We start from the raw sequence: 21,459 nt of genomic DNA, 5'->3' as shown, positions 1-21,459 counted from the left end.
AGGAAACCCTAACAGATTCCCTCATAGCATGAATTCACTCTGAACTGCTCCTTTTTCAGAGTGCATGCCATTACAGTGTCTGCGAGGAAAGGAAGAACCACTTTGTTAGGAATTATTTCTTCAATAATTTAACTTTTTTTTCTTTTTGATAGGTGTGCATTACAAATTATTATCTGGAAGTAAACCTAGAATGCTGTAGGGGATGGTTTCAGTCATTTTCTCAAGGCCCATTTCTAATTGACCCACCCAAAACAATCAAAATAATTGGTGTTATAAACTAAAGAACTGTAACCAGTGTCATTTTTCCTCTTCCTGAGATGTGGCAGATTCTTGGAAAATAAATATTTTTAGCTACCAGCCTGGAACGAATTACCTCTAGTCACCAGACACCTTTTTTTTTTTTTTTTTGTTGGCTCATTAAAAAACATCTTCTCAAACCTTTTTAATCAACATTTCTTGTAACTTATCCCTGTTTTCTAATTTTTTTGCGTGTGTCTAACTATCGTAAAAGAAATGCACAGCATCCTGCTGATTTGTTTGGCAAGTAACTGCTAGAAGTGAACAGGAGAAAGGCTGCTCTTACTATACAAGATCCTTCTACATATATTTTGCTGGTCAGCACTGACAACCAGCAAGAAGACAAGGACAGATCTCATTGCCTGTGGCAACAAAGAAAGAAGGATTATATATTGTAATGTTAAGCATGGATAAGATTGTTGTTCATCAGAGCCTCAGAACTTTTTGGTTCTCTAGTCACTGTTATTTAGGAAAACAATGGAGGGAAGCTAAGGTTGCACAGGTATTATTTGTTCGTTCCGTCCTCACCTTCTCAAACACTGAATAGTGTATTTTATTAATGTGTGTACATCATAGATGTATGTCTAAATCTGCATGTAAAACAAACTGGTGACATTACTGAAATGGTGCTTGAAAACAGCTTTTAAATGCTTTGTATAGCCACGTCAGGAGCTTCTTTGGGAATTGAGTTTCGTTCTCTTGTGAATATCACTCTTTCCTTCACCAGCTTGAATTGAGGGCTGTCAATGGAGCAAAAACTTTGCAGAGTTAAGGCATCTCTTTTATTTGGCAGTGTGATGAGTCAAAGGGGTTTCGGTCTGTGATTCAGCCTCCCGACAGTAGGTGGCATCAAACCAACTCGGGACTTCCCTTACCAAGATCTCGTGACCATGGCAAAAGTCATCTTTTGAGGGGCGGCACCTTGGTGAGGGGCGGAAGTACGAGTATGTAAATTCCAGCCACTGGAGTCAAGTGAAGGATAAGGACACGTGTCGGTTGGGGATTGGTGTTCCACTGACTACAGAGGCGGGACATTACATACTAAAGGGAACGTACTACTGTGTTCGGGGTTGGTCCGAAAGTAAAAGTAGGAGGAGTCACGGGTGAAGGGAGATACTGGTTTTGTGCAGCGGGTTTTTTTGAAATACTAACATTTCTTTTGTCTTTTTTTTGTTTATGATCACCACGAAGACAAATTAAAGACGAGTCATCAGTTTGTTTTGGATTTCACCCCTGCACTCCTTCCCTCACACCATTTTGTTTTTCGTTTGTTATTTAATCCTTTTTGTTGTGTATAGAAAATAAAAATAAATTATTTTATTTCTGTACACATAAATTACTGTCTGGACATTCCATTTAATACACTCTCGCCTCACACGTGGTGTCAGAAGTGAAAATGGATCCAGCTACAGTTTTGACAATGTTTAGGGAGCAGGAGGAGAAGCGAGAGGAGAGAGAGACACGGCACCTGGAACAGCTCGCCCAGTTCTTGGGACAGCTGGTAGAAAAACTATCAATATCAACATCAGAGAGAGCGGTTGTCCGGATGTTTGCAGCTCAGCCTAATCTTCAGAAGATGACCTCGGAAGATGATCCCGAGGCTTTCTTGATTACGTTTGAGAGAGTGGCAGAAGCTGCAGAGTGGCCTAGGGAACACTGGGCCATGAAATTGGCACCCTGCCTGACAGGGGAAGCTCAGGCAGCGTATCGAGCCCTGACGGCCACGAATGCAGGGGACTATGTTAAAGTTAAAGAAGCCATTCTCTCACGCCTCGGGATCACGGAGGAAACATACCGGCGCCGTTTTCGGGAATACCAGCTGTCCAAGGGGATGCGGCCCCGGGTTGCGGGACAATATCTTTTAGATCAGTGCACCCGGTGGCTGCGGCCAGAAGAACATACACCCCAAGAACTGGTGCAGAAAATAGTTATAGAACAGTTTGCGTCTATACTACCGCCAGGGAATCGAGAGTGGATTAAGAGGAATAGACCTACCACTCTCGAGGATGCCCTCCTCCTGGCGGAGGCCTACGAAGACGCAAACGAAGGTGCCGGGTCAGACCCCACTCCTGCCCCTAAACTAACTCGGACCAACCAACCAATGAAGCCCAGAGGGGGTAACCGGACCTTCAGACCATGGAGGTCAAGGTTAGCCCCATCCTGGGCGAGAGAGAATCCCCCTAACCTGCCGGTCGCGGACTCGCAGGACAGATTAACTCCGTTGATGCCTCCTAACCAAGTGTGCTACCAATGTAATGAGCCTGGACACATTGCCAGGAATTGTCCAGTAAGAAAGGTGGACCTGGCGACAAGATCCTGGTCAGCAGTAACAGGTAGGAACACTGGGGAATGTCGGGAGGGCCCTTATCAGTTAAGAGTACAGGTCGGGGGAAAGAGTACTTACGCATTTGCGGACTCTGGGTGTGCACAAACATTGATTCGGCAAGCTCTCTTGGATGGGGTAGCCTGGGAGCCACAGGGTAAAGTGGCTATCTCCTGTATTCATGGAGAAACTCGGGTTTATCCCACCACTAAAGTTAGACTTATTGTAGGTGATTATTCAGCTTGCGTTAAAGTGGCTGTAGCGCAATGTTTACCATACCCTGTTCTCCTGGGAAGAGACTGGCCGTTTTTTGATCGTATTTTAGGTCGGGAAATGGTCTTAGTTTCTACCAGGGGACAATTAAAGCAACAGGAGAAAACAATTGGCGAGATTTTTCCGTTGCAATCCGACCTGTTTAACCCTAAAATCCGCCCAAGAAAAACAAAAAGAGAGCGTCGGGTGGAAAAATATGAGGGAACTCTGAGACGACAAGGGGAGGGGTCTGACACAAAAGTAAACCAATCGTTGAAACGGCAAGGAAAGGGAGTAGGTATTCAGTGTAACCGGGGCTGCGAGGTTACTGAGGTGGAAGGTCATGTAATAAAAGACACTCCTCTCTGTGTACCTAACCATTGGGACCGAGATATTGACTTGGGATATGAACAACAAAATGATCCCACGTTACAGTATGCTTGGAAACGGGTTAGATATATCGAGGGGAAGGATATGCAGGAAGGACAACCGGTGGTATTTCCGCATTTTTCTGTATCTGGGCACTTATTATATAGAATAACCCGGGCTCCCGGGACGGGACAGCTCGTAAAACAGTTATTGGTTCCTAGGCCTTTTCAGTCAGAAATCATGAGATTGGCGCATGACATTCCATTTTCAGGTCATTTGGGAACTGAAAAGACTCAGGAACGAATTCTGGCCCGGTTTTTTTGGCCTGGGGTTTATGGTCTGGTGCGGAAGTATGTATCGGAGTGTCCTGAATGTCAATTAGCTGCCCCTAAGTCAGTTCGCCCCGCACCTCTGGTTCCACTTCCAATTATTGGGGTTCCGTTTGAAAGGATTGGTGTAGATTTAGTAGGCCCTCTGGAGGGAACAGAGTCAGGATATCGGTATATTTTAGTAGTAGTGGACTACGCAACGAGATATCCAGAAGCTGTTCCCTTACGCTCTATGAATGCAATAGCTGTAGCGAATGAATTGGTAAAAATATTCTCTAGGGTGGGAATCCCGAAAGAAATTCTCACTGATCAGGGCACTAATTTTATGTCAGACTGTATTCAGCAACTATATAAATTATTGAAAATTCGTTCAATTAGAACCTCAGTTTTTCATCCACAAACGGATGGGCTTGTTGAACGATTTAATCAGACTTTGAAAAATATGTTGCGCCGCTTTGTAGATCAAGAAAAACGCAATTGGGCTAAACTGCTTCCCTACTTGCTCTTTGCAGTTCGCGAGGTACCACAATCCTCAACGGGGTTTTCCCCGTTTGAGCTCTTGTACGGTCGGCAGCCGCGGGGTATCTTGGATCTCATAAGAGAAGGCTGGGAAGAACAGTCAAAGGAGTCTAAAAATGTAGTAAAATACGTGTTGCAGTTACGCGATCGCTTAGAATTAGTCGGTCGATTGGCACATGACAATCTCAAAGCGGCACAGCAGAAGCAGCAACAAAGCTACAATAAAAATGCAAGAATTCGGAACTTTCGACCTGGAGATAAAGTGTTGTTATTGTTGCCCTCATCGGAATCTAAGTTGTTTGCTAAATGGCAGGGTCCCTTTCAGGTTATTCGAGCAATTGGTAAAGTCAATTATGAGATCCGACAGCCTGGGCGTCGGAAAGAAAGTCAAATTTATCATGTTAATCTCCTGAAACCGTGGAAAGAACGGGAAGTCCATTTTATATCTCCTGTACAGGAGGGAGAGGATTTTGGACCCTCAATTGAGTCAGAGTCAGCAATTGAGGTCCCGATGGGGGAACAATTAACTCCTGATCAGCGTGAAGAGGTAAGCAATCTAATTAAAATGTTCAGTGATGTGTTTTCTAACGTGCCTGGAAGAACGCATTTGATCGAACATGCTATTATCACTCCGCCAGGTCTAAGAGTTAGACAGAGACCGTATCGCATTCCAGAGAGTCGGAGAGATTCTGTTCGAAGGGAGGTGGAGTGTATGTTGAAACTTGGGGTAATTGAACCTTCCCGAAGTGAGTGGTGTAGCCCAATAGTACCAATAGACAAGCCAGATGGGTCACTACGATTATGTATCGATTTTAGGAGGGTGAATGCTATCTCCAAGTTTGATGCATATCCCATGCCTCGAGTAGATGAACTCTTAGACAAACTGGGGCAAGCTCGGTTTATTTCAACTCTGGATCTGACGAAAGGATATTGGCAAATTCCATTAACGAAAGCCTCTCGTGAGAAAACGGCATTTTCAACCCCAGAGGGTCTTTTTCAATTTTGTACTATGCCGTTCGGACTTCATGGAGCGCCTGCTACTTTTCAGAGACTAATGGACAGGGTTTTACAACCTCATCGAGAGTATGCAGCTGCGTATATCGATGATGTAGTCATTTATAGTTCTTCCTGGAGAGAACATTTGACTAGATTAGAAGCCGTCTTACAGTCTCTGAGGAGGGCGGGGCTCACAGCGAACATGGCAAAGTGCGCTATTGGAAAAGAAGAAACTAAATATTTAGGTTTCATAATGGGTAAGGGTAGAGTGAAACCGTTGGTTTCAAAAGTCCAGGCTTTGTTGGATTCACCGGTACCTACCACGAAAACCCAGGTGAGATCACTGTTAGGGTTGGCTGGTTATTACCGCCGCTTTATTCCACACTTTTCCACTATAGCCGCCCCTCTCACTGATCTCACTAAAAAGAACGCTCCAAATAAAGTTAAGTGGAGTGCAGAGTGTCAGACAGCCTTGGAATCTATTAAAACTAATTTGAGTCAGGCCCCAGCATTAATAAGCCCGGATTTCAGCCGAGAGTTCGTCCTGCAGACAGATGCATCGCAGACTGGTCTGGGGGCGGTTCTGTCCCAGGAGAGAGATGGTATAGAACACCCGATACTATACATCAGTCGGAAGTTACTGCCCAGAGAACAGAGGTATTCGGTAGTGGAGAAAGAATGCCTGGCAGTGAAATGGGCAGTGGAATCTTTAAAATACTATCTTCTGGGACGACCCTTTGTACTCATCACAGATCACGCTTCTTTAAAGTGGTTAGACACGATGAAGGATTCAAACGCTAGGATTACGCGGTGGTACCTGGCGCTCCAACCCTTCGCCTTTCAAATAAGGTATCGTGCGGGTAAGTTACATCAAAATGCTGATTTTTTTTCCCGGGAGGGAGGTAAAAGGGAAGGGTTAGAGGTTTCCGAGTGTTCCTTCGGCTCCACTCTGAGGGGTGGGATATGTGATGAGTCAAAGGGGTTTCGGTCTGTGATTCAGCCTCCCGACAGTAGATGGCATCAAACCAACTCGGGACTTCCCTTACCAAGATCTCGTGACCATGGCAAAAGTCATCTTTTGAGGGGCGGCACCTTGGTGAGGGGCGGAAGTACGAGTATGTAAATTCCAGCCACTGGAGTCAAGTGAAGGATAAGGACACGTGTCGGTTGGGGATTGGTGTTCCACTGACTACAGAGGCGGGACATTACATACTAAAGGGAACGTACTACTGTGTTCGGGGTTGGTCCGAAAGTAAAAGTAGGAGGAGTCACGGGTGAAGGGAGATACTGGTTTTGTGCAGCGGGTTTTTTTTGAAATACTAACATTTCTTTTGTCTTTTTTTTGTTTATGATCACCACGAAGACAAATTAAAGACGAGTCATCAGTTTGTTTTGGATTTCACCCCTGCACTCCTTCCCTCACACCATTTTGTTTTTCGTTTGTTATTTAATCCTTTTTGTTGTGTATAGAAAATAAAAATAAATTATTTTATTTCTGTACACATAAATTACTGTCTGGACATTCCATTTAATACACTCTCGCCTCACAGGCAGTCTCTCTCACAAACATCTTATTAATTACAAATACTTTTATATTCTAATAAGGGAAATAAGTGGTAGATAGCTATTTACTGTAAGTTACTAAAGGTTAACACAATTAGAAATTCTCATTTTATATGCAGTTCTAATCAGTCTCAGTTTTATGGTAATGAAAAAAACATGCCATGTACATAATATAGAACATTTAGTGTGCAAAGATGACATGTTTATCATATAAATGTGTTGCCATTTTGAATTGACAGCACATTTTAATCAGTTAAATAACATGCTCTCGGTCAGTCACTTGGCACTTCAATAGGTCATCACAGTGACACCTGCAGTGGGCTGTGGCAATTACACAATAAGAGTCTGTGGTAATGGTGCAATTGAAATATACTTACAGACAATTAGTGTGTAATTACTATGTTCATTACTATGCAATTACATGCTAATGTATGAAATTGCAAATAGCTACGGAAATAAAAGGAAGTATTTTATTTGCCCATGAAGCAGTGATCTCCATTTATGATTTTTAATATTAAACCCAGTTGCAAAAAAAATAAATACTCAAAGTTATATTCTTCACATGTTTTATACAACAAAATTATTACTGCATAGTATATTTACAGACTATCGTGTCAATATTTATCCTCCGGCATATTAATCTTAATTTATTATGGAAAACTAAATGAACAAAAGTTAATAAATCCTATTTTTTTCTTCCTTATTGAAGATTTATGTTTTGCTTTCACTAGCTCAGTATTTTATTGATTCCTAGTACTCATAAAAGAGGACAGTGTATATATACACTGAGTGTACAAAACATTAGGAACACCTTCCTAATATTGAGTTGCACCCCCTTTAGCCCTCAGAACAGCCTCAGTTCGTCGGGGTATGGACTCTACAAGGTGTCGAAAGCGTTCCACAGAGATACTGGCCCATGTTGACTCCAATGCTTCCCACAGTTGTGTCAAGTTGGCTGGTAGTGGATCTCTACTCCGAATAGCTTGTTCCATGTCATCCCACAGATACTCAATTGGATTGAGATCTGGTGACTGGGCAGGCCACTACTGTAAGCTAAATTTACTGTCATGTTCGTGGAACCATTCCTGGACAATTCTAACCTTGTGGCATGGGGTATTATCCTTCTGAAAAAATCAATTAGCAGATGGATACACTGCTGCCATGAAGGGATGCACCTGATTGGCAATGATGTTCAGATATCCTGTGGCATTCAAACATTGCTCCACTTTTATCAAGGGGCCCAACGTGTGCCATGAAAACACACCACACACCATCACACCACCACCACCAGCCTGCAATGTTGACACACGACATGATGGATGCATGTACTCATGTGATTTTCTCCATACCCTAGTCCTCCCAACAGCGTGCAACAGCAGGAACCGGGATTCATCATCCAATCCTCCAGTGTCCAGTGTTTTCGTTCCTTAGCCACTGCAGTTTCTTGTGTTTTGCTGAAAGAAGTGGAACTCTGTTAGGTTGTTGGCTGCCATACCCCATTCATGTCACGGTAAGACGAGTTGTGCATTCTTTTATGGGTCTTTCGGCACCAATGTTGTACTGGACTGTCAGTTGACTAACTATAGCCCGTCTGTTGCTCTGCACAATTCGTGTCAGCCTCTTTTGGCCTCTTTCATCAATGAGCCATTTTTGACCACTGGCCTGCCGTTGGCAGGATTTCCTTTGGGTGGTAGACCATCTTTGATACACATGGAAAACTGTTGAGCGTGAAAAACCCAGCAGCATTGCAGTTCTTGACACACTCAAACCAGCGCGCCTGGCACCTACTACTATACCCCGTTCAAAGGCACTTAAATCTTTTGCCTTGCCCATTTACCCTCTGAATGGCACACATACACAATCCATGTTTCAATTGTGTCAAGGCTTAAAAATCCTTCTTTAACCTCTCCCCTTCATCTACATTGATTGAAGTGGATTTAACAGATTACATCAATAAGGGATCATAGCTTTCACCTGGATTCACCTTGTCAGTCTATTTCATGGAAACAGCAGGTGTTCCTAATGTTTTGTATACTCAGTGTGTGTTTATATATATATATATATATATATATATATATATATATATATATATATATATACACACACACACACACACACACACACACACACACACACACACACACACACACACACACACACACACACACACACACACACACACACAGACACTGTTGTGGTCTTAGACATGTCTTAGACATGTTGCATTTTTCTACTCTGGTGCATTATGAGCATCAACAATTTACTCAAAGCCTCCACTAGTGTTTTTTACTATTATAACAACCTTGACTTGCATAAAGAAGGAAAAACATTGAGTGAAATAGCTTGCATCACTCGATTCTCAAGGTGTGGTATTCGAAGCATAATCAACAAGTACAGAGAAACATTATGTGTAATTGGCAAACCCAGGACTGGAAGACCCAAACAGCTGCTAACAAGGATGAGCAATTCTTCAAGATAATATCCTTAAGGAATAGAAAGAAGACAAATGTTGAATTGACAACAGAACTGGCAGAAGGCACAGGTGTCATTGTCCATCAAATCAACAGTACGAAGGTCACTCTTGAAATCAGGACTTAAAGGATGTGTTGCACTAAGAATACCTCTGTTAAGAAAGGGGAACAAGACTAAAAGGCTACAATATGCACAACAATACAGAAATTGGACTATGTTAAAATGGTCAAAGGTGCTTTGGACCGTTGATGGATGGACAACGACACCTGTGCCTTCTGCCAGTTATATTCAGATGTTGAACCTAGAGAAGCAGTATAACACACAATGACATTGTAGGCCTCCTCATATTGCCCCATGAGCTTGGCTCCCCTGAAAGCACCTCCTTGTTAGTGATGAGGGATGAGTAGACTCCATTTTCATCCATTTTTGTTTTGAGACTACAAAGGTACTCAGTTTGTGGTTGAGCGAAGTTTTACTGCTGCCCACTGAGAGCGAAGTTAAAAGTACCAAACTGATTTCTCTTGTGACCAAAACCAGATTACAACTCAGGCAGTAACACACTGTATCATAACAAGAAATATGTTGTTTTGATCTGCATAGAACATTGCCGCATTGGTGCCAGGTTGCCAGGCTAAAATTGTAATTTATTTACAGCTACAGTACAGTGTTTACAAAGTTCAAAGTGCTCATGTTTTTACATCAATTGCTCAATGATTTCAATGATTAAATTAAAAATCCTGTGGTCATATATTCAGATTGAGCAGCTTTGGGTTACGTCTTACTACACATAAATATCAGTAGAGATCAAAGCTGGAATGTCAGTGGTAACTTGTAATAGTTTTTTGCATATGTAGTGTTCTAGAACTATTGATGTACAAAGACCTGGGCTAGTATAACCAGTAACTAAAAGTGTGCCACCATTAGAAATGGGTTTTAATGTATTTGCATAAACCATCATTGTTTCTACCAGCTACTTGCTTATAGATTATCAGTTACATTGCCACTAGGGAAAATAATGATCACAGGCAACTCGACTTTATATTCAGTTCACACATGGTATCTTTTGCAGTTTGAATGCTAAACGAGAAAACAGTGAACCCTATTGAATGTAAACATATAAATGAGTAATGTAATGTCTCACAGTGTTAACAGTTTTTTTTTTAGCACATTGCATCATAATTAAGAACAGTAGTCACGAAGATTCAGATAGCAGAGATATTAGCTAGAATAGCTACACAGGCTTAATTCTTACTCATGACAAGCAAAGATTTATTGCATATAAATAAGCAGTTTTTAAAGACCATCCCATGTTGTTGGCTGTGAATCCTTAAAATTACTAAGTGGCATAAGTTACTGTAATCTCAGAACAAATACATTTTTATAATATTATTAAGCCCTGACGAACATGAGGTGTCCAGCTCACAAGGACTGCATGTCTTGAAGTATTAATGAAGATATTGGATTGCCACTCTAAAGTTGCAGAAGCGCAATAGCAAAAAATAAAATGCCACCTGTTTACAATTACAGGCTCCATAAAATGAAAAGATCAAAGGCTCAAGTTCTTAATGCTTAATTACAAGCACACAACCTTAGATTAGAAAGATTGGGATATCTGCAACCAACACATTTGAAGTAATGCTTGCTTTTTAATGTTAACGCTATCAAGTGCCTTTGGAAGTTACTGTCTCAGTTGATGCATTAAGTTTGAACTAAGAATTTTTTTTTCTTTTTTTTTTTAGCAAAACATAGCCAAGTATTTCTAATATATTTGGAGGCTGCTTTATACATAGCCTATAATGAAACCTTCACTATAATTTTAAAAGAGATGTTTTCAAGTTTCACTATATACTGAAGATTTAGAATTTAGAAAGCTATTCCTGGGTCCCTATAACTTCTTGTGTCAGACTCGCTCATGAGTTGCTGTGTGGTGCTCATAAAAGCTGCATATGTTGCTAATGCCAACATGAGGTATTTGTTTAAAGCTTAGGTTATGACCTCTTTATATGCCTAACTCTCAGTGCTATTGGTAAGCTGTGCTAGGGCCAAGATAAATTTGACAGTTTGACTTTTTCTTGAATGTGTACAGAGCTGAAGGCTTTTAACAAAGGATGAATGATCTAGCAGGTAATCAATGCCTGCTGTGAAGGATATTAATGCTGTTATGAAATGAAAACATGTTTTTTGTGTCAGACAAGATTCATATTTTATGGATTCATTTGTACAGTATGGTGTATATTAACTGTAGGCTGCTTCAAACTTAGCGTTCCAGGAAAGTTAGTAATATAAAGTGAAGCTTCAGTCCAAAACATTTGGAAGTCACTGGTCTACAAACTCTCATAGTTCTTTATGATGTAGCCCCAATCGCTTGCAATTAAAAATGTTCCAGCAGAGCACACAAAATCAGTTCAGCTTTGTTAAATCAGACTTTTCAGTTCTCCCTTCCAAAATGATCAGGATGCTGAGTTTCATGCCATGACCGAAGGGATGGTTACATTCTTATTGAAAATGTTCAGCTACAACGCTATCTTTTTCGCATTATCAGCATTATGACTGCCCCACCCCCACTCCCATTCTTCAGTTCAATATTTTTACTTCATTGCTTAGTTTTGATACCTCAATGTGGAATATAAAGGGGTTCCATCATGTACAGGGGTTCCATCAAGTACAGGGGTTCCATCAAGTACAGGGGTTCCATCATGCACAGAGGTTCCATCATGGACGGGGGGTTCCATCATGTACAGGGTTTCCATCAAGTACAGGGGTTCCATCAAGTACAGGGGTTCCATCATGCACAGGGGTTCCATCAAGTACAGGGGTTCCATCATGCACAGGGGTTCCATCATGTACAGGGGTTCCATCAAGTACAGGGGTTCCATCAAGTACAGGGGTTCCATCATGCACAGGGGTTCCATCAAGTACAGGGGTTCCATCATGCACAGGGGTTCCATCATGGACGGGGGGTTCCATCATGTACAGGGTTTCCATCAAGTACAGGGGTTCCATCAAGTACAGGGGTTCCATCATGCACAGGGGTTCCATCAAGTACAGGGGTTCCATCAAGTACAGGGGTTCCATCATGCACAGGGGTTCCATCATGTACAGGGGTTCCATCAAGTACAGGGGTTCCATCAAGTACAGGGGTTCCATCATGCACAGGGGTTCCATCAAGTACAGGGGTTCCATCAAGTACAGGGGTTCCATCATGCACAGGGGTTCCATCAAGTACAGGGGTTCCATCAAGTACAGGGGTTCCATCATGTACAGGGGTTCCATCATGCACAGGGGTTCCATCAAGTACAGGGGTTCCATCAAGTACAGGGGTTCCATCATGCACAGGGGTTCCATCAAGTACAGGGGTTCCATCATGCACAGGGGTTCCATCAAGTACAGGGTTTCCATCAAGTACAGGGGTTCCATCAAGTACAGGGGTTCCATCATGCACAGGGGTTCCATCAAGTACAGGGGTTCCATCATGCACAGGGGTTCCATCATGCACAGGGGTTCCATCAAGTACAGGGGTTCCATCATGCACAGGGGTTCCATCATGTACAGGGGTTCCATCATGTACAGGGGTTCCATCAAGTACAGGGGTTCCATCATGCACAGGGGTTCCATCAAGTACAGGGGTTCCATCATGCACAGGGGTTCCATCATGCACAGGGTTTCCATCAAGTACAGGGGTTCCATCATGCACAGGGGTTCCATCATGCACAGGGGTTCCATCATGCACGGGGGTTCCATCATGCACAGGGGTTCCATCATGCACAGGGGTTCCATCATGTACAGGAGCAACAGTTTTGTTCAATGGTTTTCAGCACCTCCACTTCAATAATTCTTCCAGTGCCGCTGTGTCCATCGGTGGTATAACGTGCTGTAAAGCGGTGGTCCTGGATGAGCCACACATGCTTTGTGGTACCATACATTTCCTTACTTAAAAAATGTGAATAAAACTAAAGAAACATTTTAGTTCTGTAGACAGAAGTTTTGGCTTTATGCTTTCTTCCCTGCATTTCATATAATAACCCAGTTTGTTCATTTTTACACAACTTCAGTCTTCATTATGTTGTTTAGCATTGTGAGATGAATATTAACAAGATATTGTTTAAAGATGCCAGTCACACTAGAAAATTGAGGCAAGTAGGAGGAATTTAACTTCAAAGTTAAAGCAACTTAGTTTATTTTGGCCATCATCTATAGATCTGTTCCTTTGTCCTTTTATTAACAAAAGACAAAAATACTTTTTGCTTTGTTGACCTGTTGTATTAGTTTTTTTGTTTTTTTGTTTTTAAATTAGCAACTGTGGTCTATATCATCTACAGGTAATATGATACTCTCCAGTACACTGATATCACCGTGTAACAATTATTATTTATTTTTTTTGGTTCCTGGGTAGTAAGTGTTATTTCCTAATTGCTTATGCCTCAAAAATATAGAACATGGCTATTATTCCCCACAAACTTTGCTTTTGTGACCAGGACAGTGACATTTTGAAATTTACCTATTTTCCAGAACATTCCAGATAGATTCAGTGCTGAGTAAACTTGGAGTAACTTCTAGAACATTCTAGAACTTTCCAGTAATATAAATAGTAGTATAAATACAGGGACCTTAAGCCCACCAGTTCAGTTTAGTTCCAGCTGCCTAAGTGAATACATATCTGCATTTTTCTGAGATGGCATCAAGAGGCTGCAATGGTGGCATTCCTGATGGGTCTCCAAGGCAATTTTATAAAGTTTCCCTGCTATCTTTACCTTTGGGACAGCAGGGACACCAAGGCCCACTACCACAGGCGGGACTGGCCACAGCGGACCGAGTTGTCTGTGGGGAGGAACAACATCAAGTGGGAGCCGCTGGTGGACCCCCGGAAGGTGCTGATGTCACCACTGCACATCAAATTGGGCCTTATGAAACAATTTGTCAGAGCTCTAGATAAGGAGTCGGCAGCCTTCAAGTACCTTCAAGACTTCTTCCCTAAGCTGTCTGAGGCAAAGTTCAAAGCCGGTGTCTTCGTCGGACCACAGACAAAGAAGATCCTGGAGTGCAATGAATTCCCCAAGAAGCTCACTAGCAAGGAGAAAGCGGCTTGGAACAGCTTTGTCGCAGTGGTTCGGGGCTTCCTGGGCAATCACAAGGCCAAAAACTATGTGGAGCTGGTTGAGACTCTGGTGAAGAACTACGGCACAATGGGCTGTAGGATGTCCCTCAAAGTCCATATCCTTGAAGCTCATCTTGATAAATTCAAGGAGAACATGGGAGCGTACTCAGAGGAGCAAGGCGAGCGCTTCCACCAGGATATACTGGACTTTGAATGCCGCTACCAAGGACAGTATAACAAGAACATGATGGGAGACTACATTTGGGGGCTGATTCGTGAAAGTGATTTACAGTATAATCGTAAATCCCGAAAAACTACTCACTTCTAAATCTTTTGTAGTCATTTTTGTATTACTTTAGTATAAATACATGTTAATTTGGATTCATATGTTGTTTTTTTCTGACTTTATGTGAATGAAAACCGTTTTCTCATTGGAAATAGGTAAATTTCAAAATATTACTGTCCTGGTCACAAAAGCAAAGTTTGTGGGGAATAATAGCCATTTTCTATACTTTTGAGGCATAAGCAATTAGGAAATAACACTTACTACCCAGGAACAAAAATTGTGTTACATAGTGTATTTATAAATAGGACAAGATCCTGAAGCAATGGAAGGCCAAGTACAGTATCACTATGAGACACTAGCTGTCAGACAACACAGTCATCTACAGTAGTTAAGGTAAACACTGTAACCAGACTTATGTTCTATGCTTATGTTGTCTATTTTCTCTGTAGCATTCTGCATGTCTGGGTGACTTACCTTGTGTTAGTCTCATTAGCCGATGAAGGGGTAGTATGTGCCTTGGGACACACAGGCATTGATTCTGGGGGGGATTTTACATGCAAGATTTATGTGAAGAAGATGTGTAAAGAAGTCATGGCACCACTCTTTAATTTGTGCTGGAAGAGGAAATAGAAGTCCTCCTCATTAGATCACTGCCTAAGGGAGACAAGCTTTAGAGTGTTTCAGTGAGCCGCAGGTTAGAAATAGGATAATGAGGAACATGTGTTTGAAAAGGTATTGAAAAAAGCACTTCGAATTTACCCTTTCAACAAAAAGTCATATCATGAATGTTGTATTGATCAGAGCACTTTTTAAGACCCATACTGAATATTATGCATGTTTTCAATATGCACCCTTTATGAAATCCAGAGAAGTGTGCCATTTTTGAATAAAACAAAAAAAAAAATGCTGACTTCTGAGTTTCTGGAATCTTCTGGCAGTGTGAGTACTGTATGTGTTCTCTTAAACATTTGGAGGTCAGAGAATTTTGCTTACCCCACATGTATCTGCAAGAAAACAGGATTATAGGGCCATAATTTTACACTTATAAGACAGCTTTCATAAGACACTGTTGCAAACACAAGTATTACCTTATTAGCCTTTATTGTTACTGCTTTGTTGTTTACAGAAAATTAAAATGACAACTCTGAAATGGGCTTATTTGAAAGTACAAGAAAAACACATTTTATTATGGATCTGTGTTTCTCTCCTTTGGGCCAACAAATGCTAAAGGGTTTGCTTTGAAGTGAGGTAAAAGAAAAGATCCAGCTAGTTTGTACAAACATTGGTTGAAAACTATGCCTTGAAAAACTTCACACTTTACTTCAATCTGAAACACCAAACAGTGTCACATTTTTTACCATGTTTTCCCTTGTGGGGTTTTAAAAAGAAACGGTGTAGAAACAGAGGTGTATTCTAGGCCACAGCTGAAAGAAATAAAATAGACAAACCACAGAAGAGTTTTAACGAGATGTTAATGACCAGGGGATCACAGTGAGCAAATATTCAAAACCTCAGCTAACTAACACATTACAGTTGCGCCACTAAAAGAAGGTGACCACGACCTACTTGTACAACTAGCATAGAGTAGCATCAATGAATGTCAATACAATGTTCAATGGAAGGCATTCCCGATTTTAAGTAAACCACTATAGTGATAATGAATGTCCACATCAACCTTTTGTACAACTGGATGAGTAGGGAACATTGAGGAAGAGAGCATAGTCACAGGAAGAAGGCATAGAAATGACATGTGTGTTTTATTATTATTATTATTATTATTATTATTATTATTATTATTATTATTATTATTATTATATTTGTGTTTTTCCTATGTTGGCCTGAGATAGCTATCTAGGGATTTAACATAATAAATTATTAATTGTTTCCAATTTCCTCAATGAGCCACCAGTTTACTGTTTACACCGTAAATATGGATGCAGGTGAATACCTATGTATGTTACAGTTAATGCGTAAATAACTAAGGAGATGGTAGTTAATGCTACAGTATTTGAGGTAAATTCAGAAAATAAAGTAACGTCGTCAGGGAGACTAACGGCAAAATAAATAAATAAATAAATCTGTAAGATATGTAACGTACTTAGGTTAATTAATGAATGTATTATTAATCAAATAATATTTTTTTTTTGTATTGTTTGATTAATCTTTCTCAATCAGACTGATACTGTCTGTAGGCAGTGCTCCACACTGCTGCAAGCTGCGCGCTGCATCGGTTGTGTGACTGCACGCGGTCCAAACTAGACACCCGGCCCAGTAACCTCGGTGCACGTTCTCTAAGTGTGAGGATGCCATCGTAGCCCCCTTGCAGCTGCAAGCGATCAGGGTGTTGAATTACCTGGACGACTGGTTGAGCTGCACCCAGTCGCAAGAAGGAGCAGTGGCCCACACTGCGGCGGTTGTGACAGCCAATTAATATCGGTGCAAAGTGCACACATGGTCCTTGACACCACACCACGACCACACCACGTCCACACCACTAAGATTAGTTTGGTGGTAGGTAGACATCCCTCATTCGTTGTCCGCTTACGTTCCCTCGCGACAGCTTTGACATATTTTCCCAAAAGTATTGTTGGTGGTCGTCTTCGAATTGAAAGTGAACGACAGGTTACAGATGTAACCCAAGTTCCCTGAAAGAGAAGACGACCAACAAACCTTGCGAGGTCACATAACTCGCATTCGCGGGTTCGATGCAAAATAAACGTGATCTCTGTAGAGTGATTACTTAATCCCTTGGTAGGCAGTAAATACCTGCCCTGTGGCAGTCATATCCCAAAAGTATTGTTGTTGGTTGTCTTCTCTTTCAATGACCGAGGTTCCCTACGTAACCTGACGTTTTATTTCTAACGATTTTATCCCCCTTCTCTTTTGCTTTATGTAAATAAAAAATGCACTTTCACAATTTTATCCTAAATCAAAATTTACCACAGGGCAAACATTAGGTACGGTAATAATGACATCCCTTCAGCAAAACTCATGACTCTGCTTTATATAATATTATATAGATAACGATTTACACATGAACCATTATATATATATATGTGTGTGTGTGTGTGTGTATATATATATATATATATATATATATATATATATATATATATATATATATATATATATATAGGAGGGAAATAGTTTGCTATTGACTAATGAAAAGCTGGCATCCAAAATCCAGCAGATCTCTATAAATGTTTGTGAGACAAAGTATAATGCTTTTGGTGGTGGTGTATTAGTTTAAGATAAATAGATACATATTTTTTAAAGAGGTTACTAAGGTATACAGGGCAAACTTCAATTAATCATATAATAGCCTGGCTGTTGAACATGCAGAGTCGTCTGCTAGAGAAACTATCCAGCTCCAAATACATCACATTTACATTTCCATGAAAGGGATAAAAATATCTGTGTATTTTAAACAGAAAACTGAAGTCTGTCACATAGTTTTGGCATGGTAGATGGGTGCATTATTGTGTTGAAAGTAAAAATATTTGGGCTGTCAGGACGTATCATTTTCATCACTTTGTTCACACAGTTTGTTTATATGTGTTTCTGATTAATTTGGTGCTTTGAAACTATTACCAAAAGCAGGGGGTTCAAAAGTAACTAAGCAGTTATTGATGGTCCAAAGGTAATAACTGCAAAATCTATGTATTTGGATCTGTAACTGCTATGCTTTTCTATTTCCAGATGTTGAATAATTGCCCATAGACCTCACATGCCAAGCACATTGTTTGTGGAAACAGTATCCACTTGTGCTTTTAGGAATCCAAGTGTGTCAGCAGTATTTCTGATTCGAATGCAAGCTAAGGTGACGACAACAACCCTATCTTCTTTAAGATAGCTTGATGTTAATACGCCACTCTGGAGGATCAAATACACAAGTGATTTAAGTGCAGTGCCCATAGAGGTTTCAAACATGGGTTTCCTCTAAATGTCATCAGAGTAACCAGAAGAAAAAAAAAATCAATTGGCAAAATGGTTTTCAAGGTGCAAGAAATATTGTGCCCTAGCTACTAAAACCTACTAGAGAATGTAATCTATTTTGAATGTGTGCAGTGATGTTGAGTGGACATTATGGCTTATTGTATTAAACGCTGTAAACTAAGCATATGGAACGACTATAATTAAACGTGGAAGACCCATGGTCCATTTTGTGCCCTTCCTTTCGGCATATTCCAATACCAAAGAATCACATTTTAGTATTATATTATTGTGTCGTCGCCCCCCCCCCCCCCCCCCCCCCCCCCCAATCCATATGTACGTCACACCACTTATTTCCATGTAGTTGCAAAACCGCATATCCAATTGTCAAGAAATTTGCTATTAACATTATTTAACATATGTTATTGAGCGTATCAGATTCTGGGTATGTGGAGGTCTGTCCAGCTCTTCATCCGTCCATCTGTGTATTTTTGTATGCATTCAAAAGCAGAAATTGCGTATGCCTTCCTTGAGATACAAACTAACTACTTCGCAAGACGTCTTATGCGGAAATATTTTCAGAATTACTTGACTAAAGACTGATACAACAGTGCACAATTCATTACGAAATATGAAGAAACAGTTCCTAAACACAAAACCTATCTGCGCAGCAGTCACTGCTTTTGTCAAAGGGTCGGACTATAAAGCTCTTGCTCTTTCACCGAAAGCGGAGAAACTTGAAACCGCGGCTACGAACTTGACTGGCATTTACAAAGGCCAATGAAACGTTACAATTAGATAAACAAAATGCTGTCACCAGAGCACAAATACCAATCGCCGTTGCAGAAATGGGATGGACAACAGTCTCTACCTACCCCTGTAGCATAAGGGTGGTGCCAATTTGTTAATCAGGCAACTAAATTAACCAATTACATAGAAAAGGTGTATGACAGACGTTAGGTCTATCAAGTAATCTGCCAGAAATTGATCAACAACGATAAAAAGCTGCGGGTGGGGGAAAGAAACCAATCGTCAGCCAGAGGGCGTTTCCACAGAGCTGGTTACCCGTTTGAGTGAATGCTAGATAAAAATGAAGGAAGGTTGATTGTTGAGTTTAGTCTAGTCTGAGCTGGGTGGTATTTACATTGTCCTCTTCTTGGAAAGCCCGGGTTTTTGTTTTATTTTTTTTAAACCCGTTAAGTTATTATTTATCCAGGGTGTTTTATAAGTCAGTCAATGTGGTATGTGGTACGCGAGGTATTGCTTTTTAATTGAAACGGCTGATCGCACAGCAGAAGTAGTTATTAACATTAAAATAGTACTGTAATAGGATAGGGATCATGTGAGAAGGTACAAGGTAAGGACTGTGTTTTAATTGTTATTCATACAGTAGCCTTTCATATTGGAGCAGAAAGTGTTCGAAAGTTACAGAGATATTTGATTAGTGTTTGTGAAATGTTAGCATAACACTTTACGGCTTTCCAGAGGTGTTTCTCCTATCTGAATATATACACTATGAATGGTGTAGCACCAAAAATATGCCCACAGGCTACTATACCTTTTGAATCTGCATTTTATATGTTTATTTTTAACAGTATAAATAATCTGGTTAACTACGTGGGCTTTAATTTGTCAGCTTGCGAGCTTAGGTTTTTTTTATTTTTTTTTTATTTTTTATTTTTTTTTACATGGTTACAGATCTTGGTGTTCCCTGATAGACTCTCACGCATGTTTTTATTATTGCATAACAATTCTGAGAAACAATTGATATGGTGTTTAGTAAAACAGATGTAACAAACTTAATCGGCGAATAAAAAGGCAAAAGGTTGCCTTTGTCCACTGTTATGTTCCAGTAATATAGTTATTTTTCAATTAACTTTAATATGTCATGAAATAAGTAGCTCGTTTAATGTGTCTCTCTGTCTATACGGCAAGTGAGGCAAATTTAATGTAATGTCAAAAGAATAGTGTCACCGTGTGCTGGTTAAACCCAGCGTTACAGTTTAAAAACGCCTTCGTTCTGTATTCAGTTCTATTTGTTTACACTTTCCCCATCATCTCTTTTTTTAGGATGGTGACACCACGCCATTTCAACGAAGAGGAATGACTACATAAATAGAAACTGGGAAATTCCTTCATAGCCATGCACGTTCCTGTCAAACTTGCCTGTCATCAGAACAAGAGGGATTTCTTACCGTCGCATCTGCTTTTATCATTATTAGAAGGCATGGCACCTCAGCAAGAAACCCAGATGCGCTAGGAATTTGTTTTTACAATAGTTTAAAAAAAAAAAAAAAAAAAAAATTGTCACGTTTGTGAAAAAAAATTGAGGATCTATGTAAGCATTAAAACCTCAACACCAAAAAGCAAAAGAATAATAAAGAAAATCACCCGTAAACATGGCTTCTGTGTGGAAAAGATTGCAACGTGTAGGGAAACATGCTTCCAAGTTCCAGTTTGTGGCTTCGTACCAGGAGCTGACGGTGGAATGTACAAGGAAATGGTAAGCGCATACATGTCTTCCAGTGCTGCAGTCCGTGTTCATACTGCAATGTAGAGCTGTGATCAATACAATGAGCAGGCTTGACTGGGAAGGGCACCCGCGGCATCTGTGCTGTACTAGTGTTACTGTAATAATTGGATTTCATTTTTCTTGGGGTATAACTTGTTTTTCCACTTTATCACAGTATATTGTATGTGTATATAACATTTGGAAAGATAAAAATGGCCTTATGTTGCATACAGTAGTATGTCATTATGTATGTATCAGATTTTTTTATTTATATTTTTATCAATGGCATAAATGACCTCCCTGGTCTCACTGAAATTTAGAGTTGCCTGTGTGACAGTGGGTCTGAACTGTGTACACTTTGCTGTTAACTTGTGAACACACTGATTATGAGTAAAGCCAGATTTAGTTGTGCAAGGGTTTTCAGCAGAACAAACTAATTTATTTTGTTCAGATCATTTACCTAAATGTTGATGCTTTTTTGTTTTTTGTTAAGCACACCATATTCTTTCCAAG

General features: G+C 40.5%; 1 protein-coding gene across 10 annotated transcripts in view; it reads left to right on the top strand.

The window, feature by feature from the left end:
* Window positions 1-19,477: 19,477 nt before the first annotated feature.
* The window catches only part of LOC121316134 (EH domain-binding protein 1-like), a 140,712-nt gene continuing 138,730 nt past the window's right edge, over window positions 19,478-21,459 (top strand). For 7 of the 10 annotated variants that reach the window (XM_041250941.1, XM_041250945.1, XM_041250940.1 and 4 more), the window contains exons 1-2: window positions 19,478-19,791; window positions 20,505-20,937. In XM_041250941.1, the coding sequence (XP_041106875.1) occupies window positions 20,834-20,937 (104 nt within the window). In that variant the 5' untranslated portion in view covers window positions 19,478-19,791; window positions 20,505-20,833. The remainder of the gene's footprint in view (window positions 19,792-20,504; window positions 20,938-21,459) is intronic. The other 3 variants (XM_041250947.1, XM_041250946.1, XM_041250944.1) reach the window with 1 other exon arrangement.

This window comes from Polyodon spathula, chromosome 5 (genome assembly GCF_017654505.1).
Source record: "Polyodon spathula isolate WHYD16114869_AA chromosome 5, ASM1765450v1, whole genome shotgun sequence".
Lineage (NCBI taxonomy): Eukaryota > Metazoa > Chordata > Actinopteri > Acipenseriformes > Polyodontidae > Polyodon > Polyodon spathula.
Note: the sequence above shows the minus strand (reverse complement) of the source record. Positions and strands in the feature narration are given on the sequence as shown.